Here is a 16,695-nt window from a genome sequence, read left to right as displayed (position 1 = left end):
CATTGATCCCTAAGATAGGAATTTTATTCATAATCTGGGATTTCAAACAATGTAAAACATATTAACTTCTCTCAAAATAAGCAGCTTACATAAGAAGCCCTGAAAATACTTCCAGACTGCCGCTCATTGTGATTAAATTCTCCAAGTGCGCTGCCCACAAGCAATGCCTACAACCACCAATTTCAATTCATAATCAAGCCAAATCCCGTATCAGGTTATATAATCAGTCTCTTTCAAAGAATTGTATTTAGATTCGAAGTTGTTGGTAGGGTCAAAATTGAAATTACCAGTGCATAGATGCAAGCTACAACAACATAGAGTACAAAGAGGAAGAACGCCTTGTAATTTTCATGGCCAACACAATTATTTATCCACACACAGTGATGATCCTGTAACAAACCCTCATGAGCAGGCAGATCAGAAATATCCATCATACTTATTAGCTTCTGTTAATAAATAACTCTAGTTCTGGATACAACAAAGTCAAGTTATGAATCTTGGGACATGAAAACAAAAACTTGTATTTCCTGAAAGTAGTATTCTTATTGCCAGAAGATTAATAAGCACCAAGATCATCAAACAAACAGAAAATCAAAGGTAAAGATTTGTGTGTACCTACCATCCTTAGTACACACCTTTTGCAAACACGACAATGATGTGCACGAGGAGGCTTATAATGCCCACACTTTTGGCAATATCTCAAATCTCCACCCTGGTAAACAATTCCAATGAAAACTTTATTGCTAAAAAACATCTCACGTTTATTAATGCAGAATGAATAAATTTAAGTTTCCTTAAAACTGGAGAAAGGTGCTAATTAAAAGATCCTTGTAAGTATAACAACTCATAAGGCACTTAATGATTAACCATGCAGATACTTTCAAAATTGAATTATCTAAAGCCACAATATAAGAACATATAACATACGAAAGGAATTGTCTGAACATGCAAGAGATTGGATATGCTATAATACCATCTTCACATACAAATACTAATAGAATTCTTTTGAACTCATAAATGAGGGCTAGCATGGGCATTTTTTATTTATTTTTATTAGTTTCATGGGGAGTGCCCCAGTAGTTTTTATTTGTATCAAGATAACCACAATAAGAAATCATTACACTAATGACATTTTCCCTCATTTATGTTTGTAATAATCATTATAATTGCAAGGCAAGCCCAGTAAGCACACATGCACCTTTAATCATTCGTTAGTAGAGGGAAAGTAGCTAATATATTTACCATTCTTGAATCCTCCCCCATTAATAAATGCTAAAAGAAACTTGTGTAAAAACATAGTCCCCTTTCCTATAATTACCAACATAAATAAAAAAAATTGTCATCCGAGTGCAATGGCTACGCATTTGGGTACTCTTAAGATGACTTAAGATTGGAAGGGTCAAACTTTCTTGGTGATGGTGCAGAACCCATACAAGAGTGACCAAAGCATGTGGTAAGGTCCTGCAAGTCCTGCAAGTCATTCCTTCTACAAACATAACCATGCCCAATCACCAACCTAAAGGTGTATGATTGGTGGTAATGATAATTCTTTTCCTTAACATTTGCATTATAAAAGATAGTTTGCACCTATCGCTAAATTTGCACCATTTCTCCTTGAGTAGACCTATTGTTTGCACCTATTGCTAAATTTGCAGTAGACCAATGGTTTGCACCCATTGCTAGAATTTGAAACCGCTCAAGAATCTAGTCAGAGATAATGGTGGATGATAATCCAAAGTGAATCCATACAATCTAAAAGTATACCTGAGTTGGTTCTAGAGCTGAAATTGGTTTCGTATAAGGCCTGAGGATCACCATCTAAGAGAATATATATATCACTACATACACACAGCCATTACTCCTTTTGAGGGTGGCATAGTCAAAAGTAAAGTTCATGGAAACAAATTCTGTAAATTCCGTAATAACCCACAACCTTACTAAAACTAACCTCATATATGTGCTTTTGTATCTCTTCCTTGTTTGGTACACACAAGTGCCCAAGCTGATATAGGGGTCCATCCAACAAGTAGAAATCTTGATATGACTTACAACCATGCAAATTTGAAATGAATGTTACATGTCATATAGCTAATGATCCATTGTTTTTTTAAAGACTAGAATACATTAAGGTAGACAATAACAAATAAGTTGGTGAAAGACTTGATGGAGCCCAAATTTTAAGTCTCCAATTATGCACATTTTCACTATGGGCCAGTAAATATATTTCATCTAGTCTGCAATATATTACAAGGTAAGGGCTGGCCACCAATGACAACATGAAGATATGCAGACCTGTTGATCACAATTGTTGAGTTTGTCTCATTCAGGATAAAAGACCATTTTTAAACCATCATAACTAGCCCTGAGCATTCATTAAACAGTGCTTTCATTATTGGATAATTACTGTGATATTACAAAAAGGATCTGTTTCAGTATACAGAAGGAAATCCTAAGAATCTTTACTACAAGGTCCCCTATTTGATGTCAATTATCTTTGCTTCCGAATGAAAACTATTCCCAGCATATATTCTGTAACAGCCTGATCATTCTTCAATGTCACATATCTATTTCCCAGTAGCAGCTGAAATAACCATAGTTCCTATATGGCAAAATAATGGCTATAAATATAAACAGTTTTTCAAAGTTATCAAATGGACTATATGTGTATCAACAGCAAGGACAGTGGTGTACAAGACAATTACACAGCAAAGAGTCCAGAGGAACGATGTTGCTGTCTGGCAAGTTCAACAAATCCCTTCTATCATTGTACAACATAAACAAAACTGATATCCAAGCATAGGAGTTATCTGGCGTTTTTGAAAAGTCAATGAACATGATGCGGCACAATCCTTGTGCACGATAAAGATGAGCCAAGTAAAGCTACACAATCAAATGCTATACCAAGACAAGGGTTGAAAATAATGGCGTAAAACATTCTTGGTGTTGTTCCGATTGAAGACAAAGCCGCTATGTATGAGGGGCCATCGTGAAATTTGGAAGTGGTGAGTTGGCACGTCTACCTGATATAGGAGCAGAGACATCTAAGTTGAGAACAGTGACAAATCATCTGAATATTCATGTCATTTTGGATGACCTAGTGATCAGTATGAACGATTCTCTCGCAAAAGTGTTTGAAATAATTTTTGTGATAATTAAAATCGAGCCCCGATGAATTCATCACAAGACGGTGTCATGGAATTACCAAGCCTTTCACAGGAGCCTGTTGATTTTAATTTAATTAAAATTGTTTATAAGTCATATTATGGGAGGGTGTTAAATTATATTTGTTATGTGCAAATTATTTTAATATGTTATAGTGAAGAGGTGCAATTATTGGGGAAATAGAATATGACTTTTCATTTGAAAAGTCACGTTTTCTACATAAAAAAGGATATGAGTACAAGTTTTTGATTAAGTAAAACAGGTTTTACAGGGATCCTAAAACCCAAATGTTTTACATAATATCAGAAATATAAATAATAAGTAAAGTCCAGCTGGTATGCATCTGCTTATAAAAAGCCAAAACCAAAAGACAAGCCCGCGGCCAGGAAATAAAAACTAGTAACCCTAGATAAGGATGAAACAAAAAATGAAAACTAAAACTATTAGTTCTCCCTATCTAGAACCTGCAGAGTCTTTGTAGCTTCATTGGCCCTTCGGTTGTCAGCGCCCACTTGGTCCTGGTTCTGATCATCCACCAGTCCCCTGGTCTCTTTCTTTTCTTCCTCAGTTTTCCCACAGTCCATACTAGCCTTATGTTCTTTTTCCCTGCCAAAGCCAACTTCCTTCAGAGATTCACCCAAACTATTGATATTCTCATTCAAGGTGTTCAAAGTTGCAATCACCTAATTAGCCAGATTCTAATTAGAAGTCTCCATCCTAAGGACTCTTTTTTCAACCATTGAGATACGATTCCTCCTCGTCAACTTGGTGTCCCTGGTCGCTGCTTCTCATGTGGCCGTCCTTTTGGCCCACTTTCTCCTTGAGCTCTTTTATCTCGTGAAATAGCCATTTGATAGAGCAAAAATTATCTATCATGCTACTTTTAGCGTTGTTGAGCAGGTTGAGCTCATATTCTCTCACATTGTCAAAGATTGCAACAAGAGCCGAGTCAAGAAGTTCATCAAAATGGACCTTACCATCTTTTTCCTCCATCACTTGAGGGTTCATCGTCTCTCTAACTATCCTCATCTTCATCGTTTTAGAGTTAAAATTTCTCCACGACCGCCTCCAACCTTTCAAAACCACCTCCCCATTGTCTTCCACCAGAGAAATTATCTTCCCCTACAGCGACGAAATAGTAAGAACTGGGCCCGAGAAAAAAGGAGTCTGGTCTTTTGTTTCTTCTAGCAGCGAAGCCTCCTAAGCCTTCCTTTGATTGGGGTTCCTCGGTGTAACTATCGCTTCCTCCACAAACTTTTCACTATCCTCCCCCTTCACCTCTTCCTCTGATTATGTATCCTCTTCTTCAACGCTATGCTCCTCCTCCTCTTGTTCCTCAATCTTGGGGGGGGTTAGGGGTTAAACCTCTAGGGCTTTTTCTGCTAGGAGTAGTGCTGGTAGAGGGAGAGACTTTCTCCCCTTCCTTAGATTTCTTACCTTTAGAGGGGGAAATTTCCTCATCTTCTAAATGTATGCTCTGAACTTCCTCAGAATCCAAGCTCTTAGTTTCCTCAGAAACATTCCCAGCTTCGTTGAGGGATTTGCCCCTGGTCTAAGTCTTTAAATACTCATATACCAGAAGGAGCAACCCCTCATGAAGGGCAGGGTTAGTAGTGGGTTTCTTTTCAAAACCCTCAATGCCCTTGCTCATGGAGGTAAAAAGATAAAAAGGAAGAGAAATCTTTATTCCATATCTAAAGTGATATAGCAGCACAAAATAATGAGTCCTGACCCTATCGAATCTAGTATCCAGGGATATATATTCGATAATAACTCTTAAGACATACCTCCAAAGCTTTTTAATGGACTCCATTTCATAGTATGTCTCAGTCTTTACGAGTTTCTTCCTTTCATTCTCATCCTTCACAAAGTCCTTGACTGCGTTGGCCGACATTTTCTTGTCTCTGAAGAAATTTATCCCCTCCAGGGAGAGCTCCACGACCTGGGCAATCAATTCCACATTAACCTGATGTGTAACTCCATCGATTTTAACTCATCCGTCCTTCCAGGATTTCACCGAGAAACCATGGAGTTTTTCCATGAATTTCGTAATGCCACCCTTCTCTAGTTATGCCATGCCTTCGAATTATTCCTCCAATTATTCACCTCCCCATCGGCTCCTTCCTACTTCTCTCCCTAACCATAATGTCCTCTAGTTCGAAAAACCTGCACCTGCTTCCTATTCTCTCACAAGCTTCAGCTTCCTTCTGTTTTCGAACACCAAAAAATGTTTTACATTTGGCAGAAAAAATGTTATAAGGCAAATTGATCCAAAAAACGTAACACACATACTTGATATGATGGAAAAATAATAACTTCACATGATTCTCATTTACTCCTTGTCCAATGTGCAATCTTACAAATCTTTCCATAATTATAATTGGATTGCCTTCATACTTCCCTGGATACGTTCCAATAATATTAATTCTTTCACAGCTCCTAGAAAGCTTTCGCCATTATGCCACATCATCGTTGTGTTTTTATTACCACTTCGTTTACAAACCAATCTGCGGCTAAGTTGGCCTCCCTGTACACATGGCTTATATGGACCTTTTTAAATTTGCCAGGTCAATTTTGGTCTCCTCCACCACATTCGCAATAGTCCAAGATGGCAATGATTGACCGATTAAACAATTAATAATATTTAAAGAGTCCCCCTCCAGCCAAAGGTTGTCGATCCCAAAAGCTAGGGCCAGTTTAACAATGTGACAAGCTGTATTGGCCTCAGCAAAATGGTTCGACTGAGTCCCAAGAGGATAAGAAAAATCTACAATGCCACCCCCATGACTGTTTTTGATGATTCCTCCACAGCCAGCAGGACCTGGATTCCCTTTGGCTGCCCCGTCGAAGTTGGCTTTATGCTAGTCTTCAGGGGGAAGAAGCCACCTAGCTTCCTGTCTTTTCCTATCCCTGTCCTTTTTCTTTTCTATGTTGTTTCCTCCTATATTTCCTCCCTTTCTGTTTGCAAAATTCTCCTTCATTAATCCTTCTATTTTTTCTGCAATAATAAAAGCAAGGGATTCCCTATCTCTGAAGATACGATTATTTCTCTCTTTCCATATTCCCCAATAGAAATGCGGAAGAGACCAGGAGCATAACATCTGAGTCTTCATTCCGATGTGCACACTATTCCATTGTCCAAAGAACTCTTAGATGTTAGTCAGGATGCACCAACTGACCCCATAGTCCCTGGTCAAAAGATTCCAGACCTTGGAAGAGTAGGGACAATGAATAAAGAGGTGGTTAACTATTTCCGAATCTTGCTTACAAAGGCTACACCTGTTAGGGATAATCTGATCTCTCTTTGCCAAGTTATCCAAGGTAAGCATGTTAATATTTGGAGTAAGACCAGGAATCTAGGCCTTAGCCCAGATAGGTTTCTCCAATCTGTCCCACATCGAGAAGTAACCTGAAGCATTAGAGTATTGCCCATTTGAGTTATCTCCCCAAATGACTTCATCCCTCTTATTATTAAGGATCATTGCATTCAGGGTACTCATCAAAGGTTTAAGGTCCTAGGAGACTAAGGACAGATCTTGCCATCCTTGACCAGCTCTGTAGTCGCTAACTTTCAGACCAAATCTTCTCATACATATTTATGCCCATCTCCCATAATTGGGGCGGTCAATAAGAGGTACCTAGCATAGCCAATTATCTTGCCAGAAAAAAATGTTTTCACCACTGCCTACTTTCCATTTTGCCTTAGACTTGGCCAAAAATTTTGCCTTTAAAATCCCATTCCATATGTAAGATCCTTGAGGTATCTCAACCTCACTAAGCAAAAAACTAAGGGATTGCCTTCTCAGATATTTCTCCACTATTATGTCCCTCCATTCTCCTGAGTTCTGAAAGATGCGCCATATCTGCTTGGCCAATAGGGCATTATTGAGATGTTTGATTTTTCTAATACCAAGACCACCATAGCATTTAGGGAGACGGACATGATCCCAAGCAAAAAGATGATATCTCTTATTATCTTCAACGCCTGTCCATAAGAAGTCTCTCTAAGAAAGAAAGATACATTGAACAACAATTCATATTCGAAAACATTCATACACTCTAAAAAAGCATTTTATATCTACTTGTATGGAGGAATAAGGGCTCAATATGGCTTTGTAGTATGAATTCTATTATTTTACTTTTCTAATAAAATAAAATGTCTTTTGTTTATTTTTAAATGGCATGGAGATTTAAATTGTAGATGAATCATCCTTTGTAATTATTTTTTGGAATTCTGTATACAATTTAAATGTCGGATAAGTGGACAAGGTCATTTAGCATTTTAAATTCGATTATCACAGATATTGTGAAATAAATAATTGTTTCTGTATTTGTATCTAGTTTCTCTCCCTACCAGAGGAGTTAAAGCTCAATCTGGACTAATTTAAGATTGCATAATATTTGATCTATCACATCTGGATTATTTAATTGTTGACAGTTCAAGTGCATAAAAACTTTATAAAGTTGTACGTGAAAATTCACTGAAGTTGACTCTATTGGCCGGATGAGCAAAGGCACTAGCCTTTCTATTATTGAAGTCAGAAAATCTATATCTTCCTTCCTACAAGCATCAAATTCATTATTAACAAACCTTATACAAAACATTCAATTATTTCAAGTACTAAACATTCAGTTTCAGTTTCATCGAGTTCAAGGACCTTGCCAATCGGAGAACTCCAAAGCTTAAATTCGCTTTAGAAAAGCTTTGAACCAAGTAATCAGGTTCGAGGAGAAGGTCTACCCACCTAGGTGTAGCGAAGCCTGAAGTGCAAGGGAATCAAGGCGATTCTCGTTCGTTGGCCAGAACTGATTGCAGAATCCTACTAGAGAAGTGGCAGGTTCTTGGATTTCCAATCTATGGTTTTGGAAACCAACAAGACTAACGAATTTATTTTTCATCTACATGATAGTTGTTGGTGGATTGCCCAACCCAAAATATATACCAACAATTTGAATACACTTCCTTTGGCCTTGATGGTTGTCTTCCAAATGACTACAATTACAAGTTCAATCGGAATTTGGCAATACACAAAAAAGATAGTTTTTGGTGATGAATTCACAACTACAAAGGTGGTCCAAAAGACCCACTATCCAAGGAAGATAATAGCAATTCATCATTGTGCTCTATAGCCGATGGAAAGTCAACACCTGTTGTCACTTTGCTCAATCACAATTGAGCTGCTACAAAGCACAAACTAGACTTGAGGTGGCCCTTGTCCATGAGTACTTGGATTTTCTACCTAAGCTCTTATACTTAAGTAATGATTTGTAGTACAAAGATATATTAGGTAAACTTACTCATTTCCCTCTGTTTGTTTGTTTTAGTAAGTCGATTCTCAACTCCACTTGATGATTTAAGGAGATCCTTATACTCCGCCATATCTTTCAATTGCTATGAATGTACTAAGGAAGTTGCATACAAGTTTGAGTTGTAAGGACATTCTTACTCTCAGGTGTGGCCATGAGGAGTAAAATTTCTCTCCAAGCTAACTTATGTCTTGCATTGCTTAGCACTTATGAGAGATGAAGGGGTTGTTTCTGGTGTGCAAGGTCTATGCTCGTCAATTTCTGTAGGTCACATGTCAATAATACAATTATGATTGCCCAAATGAAATATCACATACCTCTAATGGTAAAACATCACAATGGACATATTTAAATGGCTTCATTTTGTACACAAAGTGACAACTAAGATCCACAAGTTCTTTGAACCTCAATTGGACCATCCAATGGCACATGGCTAAGGATGAGGTGTCAGTGGCAAGTGTAATCTACAAAGTGCTTCAAGAAAAATCCGGTTCTTCTAAATTTTATTGTCAAAATACGAAGTGTACTAGTTGTGCATTGACCAACATTAAGAGTGGAACAAGCTGTCAAATTCATCTAAATTATTGTTTAAAAAAGATCCAATGGTTGTGACACCAACCATAACAATATGTTTCCATCCATGATCTACTTGCATATGTTAGGTGTCATGGTGGCAATATTAATGAAATCTAACAATGCAAGGAAGGTTTTTCTAACAACAATTTTTAATTGAGACACTATCAATGTTGTAAAAGGTGCACCATTTGTTACCTTTGGAATGTTCCTACAACAGTAATGTTTACTTCAGAGATTTTTGTCATGGTACTTTTCCCTAGAACTCTATTCAGTTCCACACTTGGTATTCATCTGCACTTTATCCTAAGACTCTTTCTTGCTCTTCTACCCAACCTTGGCCTCAAATTAGCAAGCCAATCTATAGGCTTCTCTAAAGGTAGCAATCTAGAAGAAATCCATGTCTAGTTGGATACTAGAGAATCCAATATGCATATTATCTTCCTTGTATAGCTTAGAAACTAATGTGTGAAAAGATATCAATGTAGTGTTCATATATTTGTCCTTTGTTGGCCCCACCAAGTAGGTCACTTAAATGGCTTCTACAAAACCATTCCAAGGGCCTAGAGAATGTGAGATAATGACTTTATGGGATGCACATGGATTTTGCAAATGTTGTTTGACAAATAATCAAAAGGGCAAGTTGAATGTTAGTATTTGTTGAAGAATTGACTTATTGCAAAGTACAAACAGAGGGGATTAAGCCAATTACCTAGAGAAATTGTTTTTATTTTACCTTAAAAAAAATAGAGATGTCAAGATTGATAGTACAATGTGGATTCGTTAAAGAGTTTAGGGGAGGCAAAGCTCTCTAGAGGGCATCGTATGCACTCAACAAGCTAGACAAAGTGATTTACGATGCTCTAACTATCAATTGTATTTTTGTTCTAACTATTCCTATTTTTGGTCTGACTACTCCCATTGTTGTAAGTTTGTGACAAATCTTCTATAATTCTTTGGATCATACCCATAGTTAGTAGATTGGAGCTCTGTTACCATCTTGAATTTTTGAAGATGAAGGAATGCAACAGTGAAATAAACCTCAATCCCTAACTTCCTATAGTTCAAGGTCGTATGGATGGGCATGCAAACTGAGACACAATATAGTCATAGATCTCTATACAACTACACATGATATGAAGTGCAATGATTTTGATACCACCAATTTAACTCCTCAGTTTGCATCCAATGGGTAGAGTTGGTGTGTTTATGTTTTGTGCCTAGTAAGTCTTTCTCCTAGGACATAGAAACAAGTTTAGGGAACACATAGGATCTTTTAGTAGCAGCTCCACTTTAGATGGTGGTGTCATGTTATCACATTCCACTTTATGTGGTGTCTCCACCTTTAGTGCTCTAATCAATTTATCATTTTCTCACCTTTGGAGGGTGATCCATCTTTAGTGAACATGTTGCACATACTTCATCCCACTTTGAAGGGTGAACCACTCTTAGTTCATATGTGACAATTTTACTTTTCCACCTTAAGTGGTTGATAAGTTGTCTCTTTGATTACAATGTCATAAGATTACAACACTTGTCATAAGTTTATGCACTCCTATGTTTTCACCTTGGCCTATTTAACCAAGAGGTCTGCTATGTACTATCAGTTATTCTATTGCATTCTTTGCAAGCATGCAATTTATTCTTGTCATATTCATTCTCTCTTGTTATTGTGCTTTATATTAGGCCTCTAGATCTTGGGTGACTATATCCATAGCTAAATCTTACGGACAGAGACACAGATGGAATACATGTGCTATGGAAAAAGCATAAAATATGAATAATACTGGCTGAGAACTATATAGGAGTATAGATTGCTTGGGACAGAAGAAAACCCAAACAAATTAGACAAAACAATGTGAATAGTGATGCAAGATTTCATAATGCAATAGCCCTGTACATAATATAGAGGTCTAACATATGGAATGCCTAAGCCATCCCATTGTATACCTCTAAGTTAGTGGTATCACTAACTGCCAGTTAGTCAAAAAGAATAATAGCTTACAATAATATACGTGAAATTGAAAGAGCATTAGGTAGTTACAAGATTGTTTGCATGTCTGACAAATTTTGGCTTGATCAATGGATTCCTTTGTTGCTGTTACCTGGGAATAGTACTCCAACTTTCTGTATGAAACAGATGTCAGGAAAGACACCACCAATGTGTCTAGTAAGATTGGAGAGGAGTCAAATTGTCATGTTACCACTATGTTTCTACAACTGAGGACAATATTTTTAGTGAAGCCACATGCTAGTAATGACAGAGTTGTGTTCTCTTCACTGCCCTAGCTCCTAGACCATTCTGCCTCGCAGGACTCCAAAAAGGTACCTAGAAGTTTTAACATCCATGCTGATAGAATTAGTCCTCTTATATTTTTACCCGGTCACATTAATAAAGGTGTTACTCCCCTCATGCTCACCTCAACAAAATCTCATTTGTGTTGATCCATGCAATCCGAGGGCTGAGATCCATCGGCAAGGTCATCAGAAATAATGAGGGGCATCAAGCTGGAATCCACATCAACAAGCATGCATTCCCTAATGGCTTGCTAGCTCACAAGAAATCTGGAGTATGGATTGGTATGCAAAACTCCACATATTTTAAATTAAAAAAATTTTACGCCCTCCCCAAAACAACGGTGGGAGAGAAATTGCAGAGCATCTCAATGCAAGAGTTTCCCAATTTTTAGTGAAATATCACCAATGGTAAGTTTTACTCACAGATGCAGCTTCAGATGGTTGTATTACAAAGCAAGGTGAAGGAGGTGATTATGTTGAAAGCATCCACAAATAGGTTTTCAATATTTGAGGAGCAAGCCAGAGAATATGCAACATTGATTATGGAAGAGCTCAACACCAACAACCATGGCTACAAAGTGTTGTCAGAGTTCACAAGCTTGTTCAATGAAGGTGGCTTTGGAAATGAATGTACTCATAGTTATAGCCAATCACTAGGACCTCCAAACATGAAAGTGTGTTATTAACAACTAAGAAAAGCAAGCACGCCAGAAGTCATTAAGGAAAAAACATGGACTTTTACAAAATGGTTTGTGACCTGCATTGCACTCTTTTCTAGAAATTTGTGCAGTACAATCAAGGGGACAATTTGGAACGGGTAGGATGTTGTGAATGTACTGTAAAACATGTCATCAAGTCTTTGCCACTCAAAATGGCTTAATTTAGTTCCTTGTTGTTGGCTGTAATAAAGGCTTTATCCCCTAAATGTCTCAGGCAGTCTATATAGCACATTGGAGGAAATTGTTGATAGTATAGATAAGGATTCATAGCCAGGGACTTTTCCATTGTCAAATAATTGGAAGGTTGTAACCAAGTGATAGAATGTTGTTTAATGAATGTGAAGCTGACAGAAGATGATTCCAAACAGACAGAAAAGTGGCATTCATTTCCTGTGGAGATTGTATCCAATGCAATCTGAAGGTTGTTACCAAGTGGTAGAATGTAATTTGATGAATGTGAAGTTGATAAAAGGTTATTCAAGACAGACAAAACATTGGCAATTGCTCCCTGTGGAGATTTGTGGCACAGGAGATATCTTGATCAGGATATTGCGATTGAAGTCTTTATGCCTGCACATCTAAATATTATTTACAAAACATCAAACATAAGAAAATTGTTCGACTCATATATGCTTGTGAAAAAATGCCTTATGTGTATAGTTAAACAATCCATGTCTGAAGGGAGGCTTCATGATTACTTGCACAAGCAGAGGTACCTTTGGGTTTCCCAATCGACATGATATGCAATTGATGTCCCCAAAGGAATGGGGCATTTGGATCAAAGAAAAATCATTCACAGGGATCTAAAAGCAGTTAATCTACTATGGATATGAACCGTGTTGTTAAGTAGTGGATTTTGGCATTGCTCTCTTCCTGACTTAAAATAACGGAACAATGATAGCAGAAAGAGAAACACTTTAATGCCAATTGTGGAGGGAACTTGCCATTTGGATTTGACTCGGAAACTAGAACATATATCTTGTTAACGAATGCATAATAGCTATACTTATCAGCGACAAAATTAATGAAGGCCAACTCAATGCCATTGAGGAGGAAATGTCTTAATCTTTTGACAAAATTACTGGAGAAGTATCTCATGTTTCCAAAAGAGAGATTTTAAACAAACTCAAGGACCAGTGAATGGTGATGAAAAGGAGAAATTAAATACAATGGCAGAAGAAAATAGTATTACATTTATGGCTACATCCCACATTGACCAAGTGGAAGTGTTTTAAGTAGACATGTTTTACAAACAGTTGTGGTTAGTACTGAAAGTTGATTGACTGTTTCAATTTTCATGTTAACCAGCATGATTAGTGCTGCTAATATTTTAATTATTAGGGAATTGTTGGTGATCTGTCGATCATTAAATGCTTGCTAGTGATTCATGGTTATGGCAATTTATCAGCCAGTCAATACTGGTAGTAAGAACCAATGTTTTGGTAGCCATGTACACATTAAAATGGTATGCAACCCTTGTAACTACATGAAAACTTCAATTATCATCATTCAGATAGTTGTCTAAGCACAAATTGTTATGGATGCCTGCACATTACAGGGGTACACGTTGCAACTATGGTACACATTGCTGGAGAAGATTATGTGCTACATAGCAACACATTTTTGTAGAGGATCGCATCTGAGCAATCAACAAGAGGAGGACCAAGGCTATCATAGCTCAACAAGAAGCAAAAAAGTGTCATAATTATGCATTGAGGGTGAGTGCATGGACACCATCTCAATTTTTTATGTTATCCAAATGACTTGAGTATTTACAATATTCTGAGTTATGTTTTATTGTTGGCAACGCAGTTGGATGAACAAACCTATGAAGGAAAAACATTCTTGTCGCAATCAACAAAGAGGTAGACTTTTGAAAGATTTCAACTTTTTAAAGAAATAACTATTTTTTTGCAATAGATTGAAGACATCTTTCAAGGCTTTTTATGTTGTGAGCAAGATCTATCTTCCGAATGAAAATCTACAAGACTAGCATTAGTAAAGCAAATAGGGCTAATCCTAAACCACAAGTTCCACCTCCTTCTCCACCAGTAGGAAGAGGGGTCCATCAATGTCCACAAAGAGCAACCCTTTCTCTGTTAGGTTCTTTTGGCAATTGAGGAATCTTCGATCAAGCTGACCAAAAATCAATTGTCAGCAAAAGTTCTTGTTCTTTCTTTGACTTTCAACAAAGCTTCAAATTCCAACCTACTCCTGAAAGAAACATAGACCAATAAAAAGTTTGTGTCCCTTGAAAACCTGTGATGTCTATAAACAAGGAATCACTCATTCAAGTCAAGCTCTTCTATTTTCAGGAGCTCTAGTTCCTCCATAACAAGCAGTATCTCCAATGGTCACATATTTCCGTGGGAAAATCAGAATGTCTACTCAATGTAACCCAACTCACCATCAGGGTCTTGCAAGAACTTTACTAGAATCTCCAGCGATGGTTCCCTCCACCCAGAAGAACATCTTACGAAATATCCCCCTGCACGTGGAGTATATGGCAAAGACATCCATGTATATTTTTTTGTGAAAAGCATCAAACATAGCTGCAGAATGATTCAACACCTTCCAATCAGATGCATCACAAGCTGTAATGATCTAAGAACAAGGTTCATTGTTGTTTTAAACATGCAAAAGACAAGTGTGACCTATTTTTACAGCTCTCAAACATCAAGAAGAGAGACAGATCTTGTCAGAAAATTCATAGCAAGGCTTAACAATCTAACAAATAGGATTTTTAGGCTGTCAAACCCACCTCTATGAATCTCTTCGTTTATTCATGGATGCTTACAAGTTACAACACAAAGATTTACATATAAGCTAAAAAGAGGAAACTCAAATGATCTCGATGCTATTCAAAATCTAGCAATGAGATTTAAACATAATATGATTCCAGCCTAGATGATTAGAGAAGAGGTAGATGAGAAATAAACCAAAATATCCATTCAAGATCAATGAAAATTATGATATAAGTGTGATTGACACAGGAACATCTGGCAATCACTAGAAGAATCCAAAATATCCATTCAAGATCAATGGGAATTATGTGATGTGTTAAGTTTAATATTTTCTTAAGAGTGACGGAGATGGAAATATCTCTCAATCACTAGAGCATCATAATCAACTCTGTGACATTTAGCCCCTCTTTTTCAACATATTTTAGGACTGCAAGGGGATTATTTCTTGATTGTCACCACATACAAGAAATGTTAGATGTAGGGGGATGCACCAGAAAGAGCGTGGAACACGTCCTCACATAATGATACATAAAATCTAAATCTTTCCCAAATTGCTTGGGTTTCTCTTCTCCTTATCTTACAGATACCCAATTTCCATTCTTGTTTCAAAATTGAAGTCACTTTGATAGATTAACATAACTTCCAGATCCTTATCTGAAAATTTGAGTCTCTCTAATAGTTGTTTATGTTTCTAGTAAGACCATGTCTGCATTTTTAGCATCAACATTTCAGATCATACTCCATGATCCATCATCACATTCTTGAACGCTCGCACCTTGGTGATAGTTCATGGAGTACAATTCGAAATGTTGATGCTAAAAATTCACACACAATCTTACCAGAAACATAAACAACAATTATAGATTGTGGAAGACTTCTATCTTTAATCTCTCTAATAGATTGTAAAGTTTCTGACCAGGTTTTAATTCGATTGCAGACTAATACACAGTTTTGTTGCAGGTATGACCACTAATGCCAATGGACTGATTCGCTTCCAAAATCTGTAGAAGTTAGTACAGTAATAACAGAGATAAAACAATATTATTGAACTAAGAATTTCCTTCAATCCTTTGGTGTGCTTGCATTAATAGATTTCAATGCCTTGTTTACTTCGGGCAAATTGGATATTTATCAAGAGGAAGGGGTGTGGGAATGAATGGTCATGTCTCCAAATGGAGACATGGACATTCATTCTCACAAGGGGTTTGGGGGTTAATGGTCATGTCTCCGAATGGAAACATAGACATTCATTCTCACACCCATTCAGAAGTAACCAATCCTCACGATTTGTTACTGACTTAAACCAAAGTAATCAAAGGCATTATCAATCATTAAATCTGCGGCCTGATATAAAGGATAAATCGATCATGATCTAAATATCAAAGGAATGAAAAGTAGTTTCGATCATGCCTTAATGATCTCTGCAAATATATATGTCATCGGTTTCAAACTGTGAATGATCACATACAGCACGTCGTATGCATATATGTACAACAGTATGAGCATCATACTATTGTACATATATACATACGTATATGCTGATCATAGCAATGTCAGACCGAAGCTACATGCAGTAACACTCCCTCTTAGCTAGGGAAGACAAAGTGCATATATATAAGTTCTCCTTATTTGAAAAGTAATATCCTCAAGATATATTTAAGAAAATCAAATCTCATGATATTCTTTCCAGTTATGGTGTGTACACAAATATCAAGTCACATGATAGCCACCATAAAAGATCATGGTATATCCATAGATATTAAGTCACATAATATCCACCATGGGTTTGAACATATTGATCTTCAACAGATATCAAGTCACATGATATCCATCAACGTGCTCTTTTAACTATCATGATTTTTCCACGAATATCAAGTCACATGATATTCATC

General features: G+C 37.0%; 1 protein-coding gene across 1 annotated transcript in view; it reads right to left on the bottom strand.

Annotated features, from left to right (window-relative positions):
- Positions 1-16,695, bottom strand: part of LOC149562010 (DHHC-type zinc finger family protein) — a 72,700-nt gene that overhangs the window by 45,773 nt on the left and 10,232 nt on the right. The window contains exons 2-4 of the mRNA XM_089825549.1: positions 620-712; positions 288-389; positions 90-167 (exon numbers count right to left, since the gene is read on the bottom strand). Of these exons, the coding sequence (XP_089681675.1) occupies positions 90-167; positions 288-389; positions 620-712 (273 nt within the window). The remainder of the gene's footprint in view (positions 1-89; positions 168-287; positions 390-619; positions 713-16,695) is intronic.

The sequence above is a fragment of the Cupressus sempervirens genome, chromosome 4 (genome assembly GCF_028749045.1).
Source record: "Cupressus sempervirens isolate cs-2001-9-10 chromosome 4, ASM2874904v1, whole genome shotgun sequence".
NCBI classification, from domain to species: domain Eukaryota; kingdom Viridiplantae; phylum Streptophyta; class Pinopsida; order Cupressales; family Cupressaceae; genus Cupressus; species Cupressus sempervirens.
The sequence above is the reverse complement of the archived record's forward strand: the minus strand, read 5'-3'. Positions and strand labels throughout refer to the sequence as shown.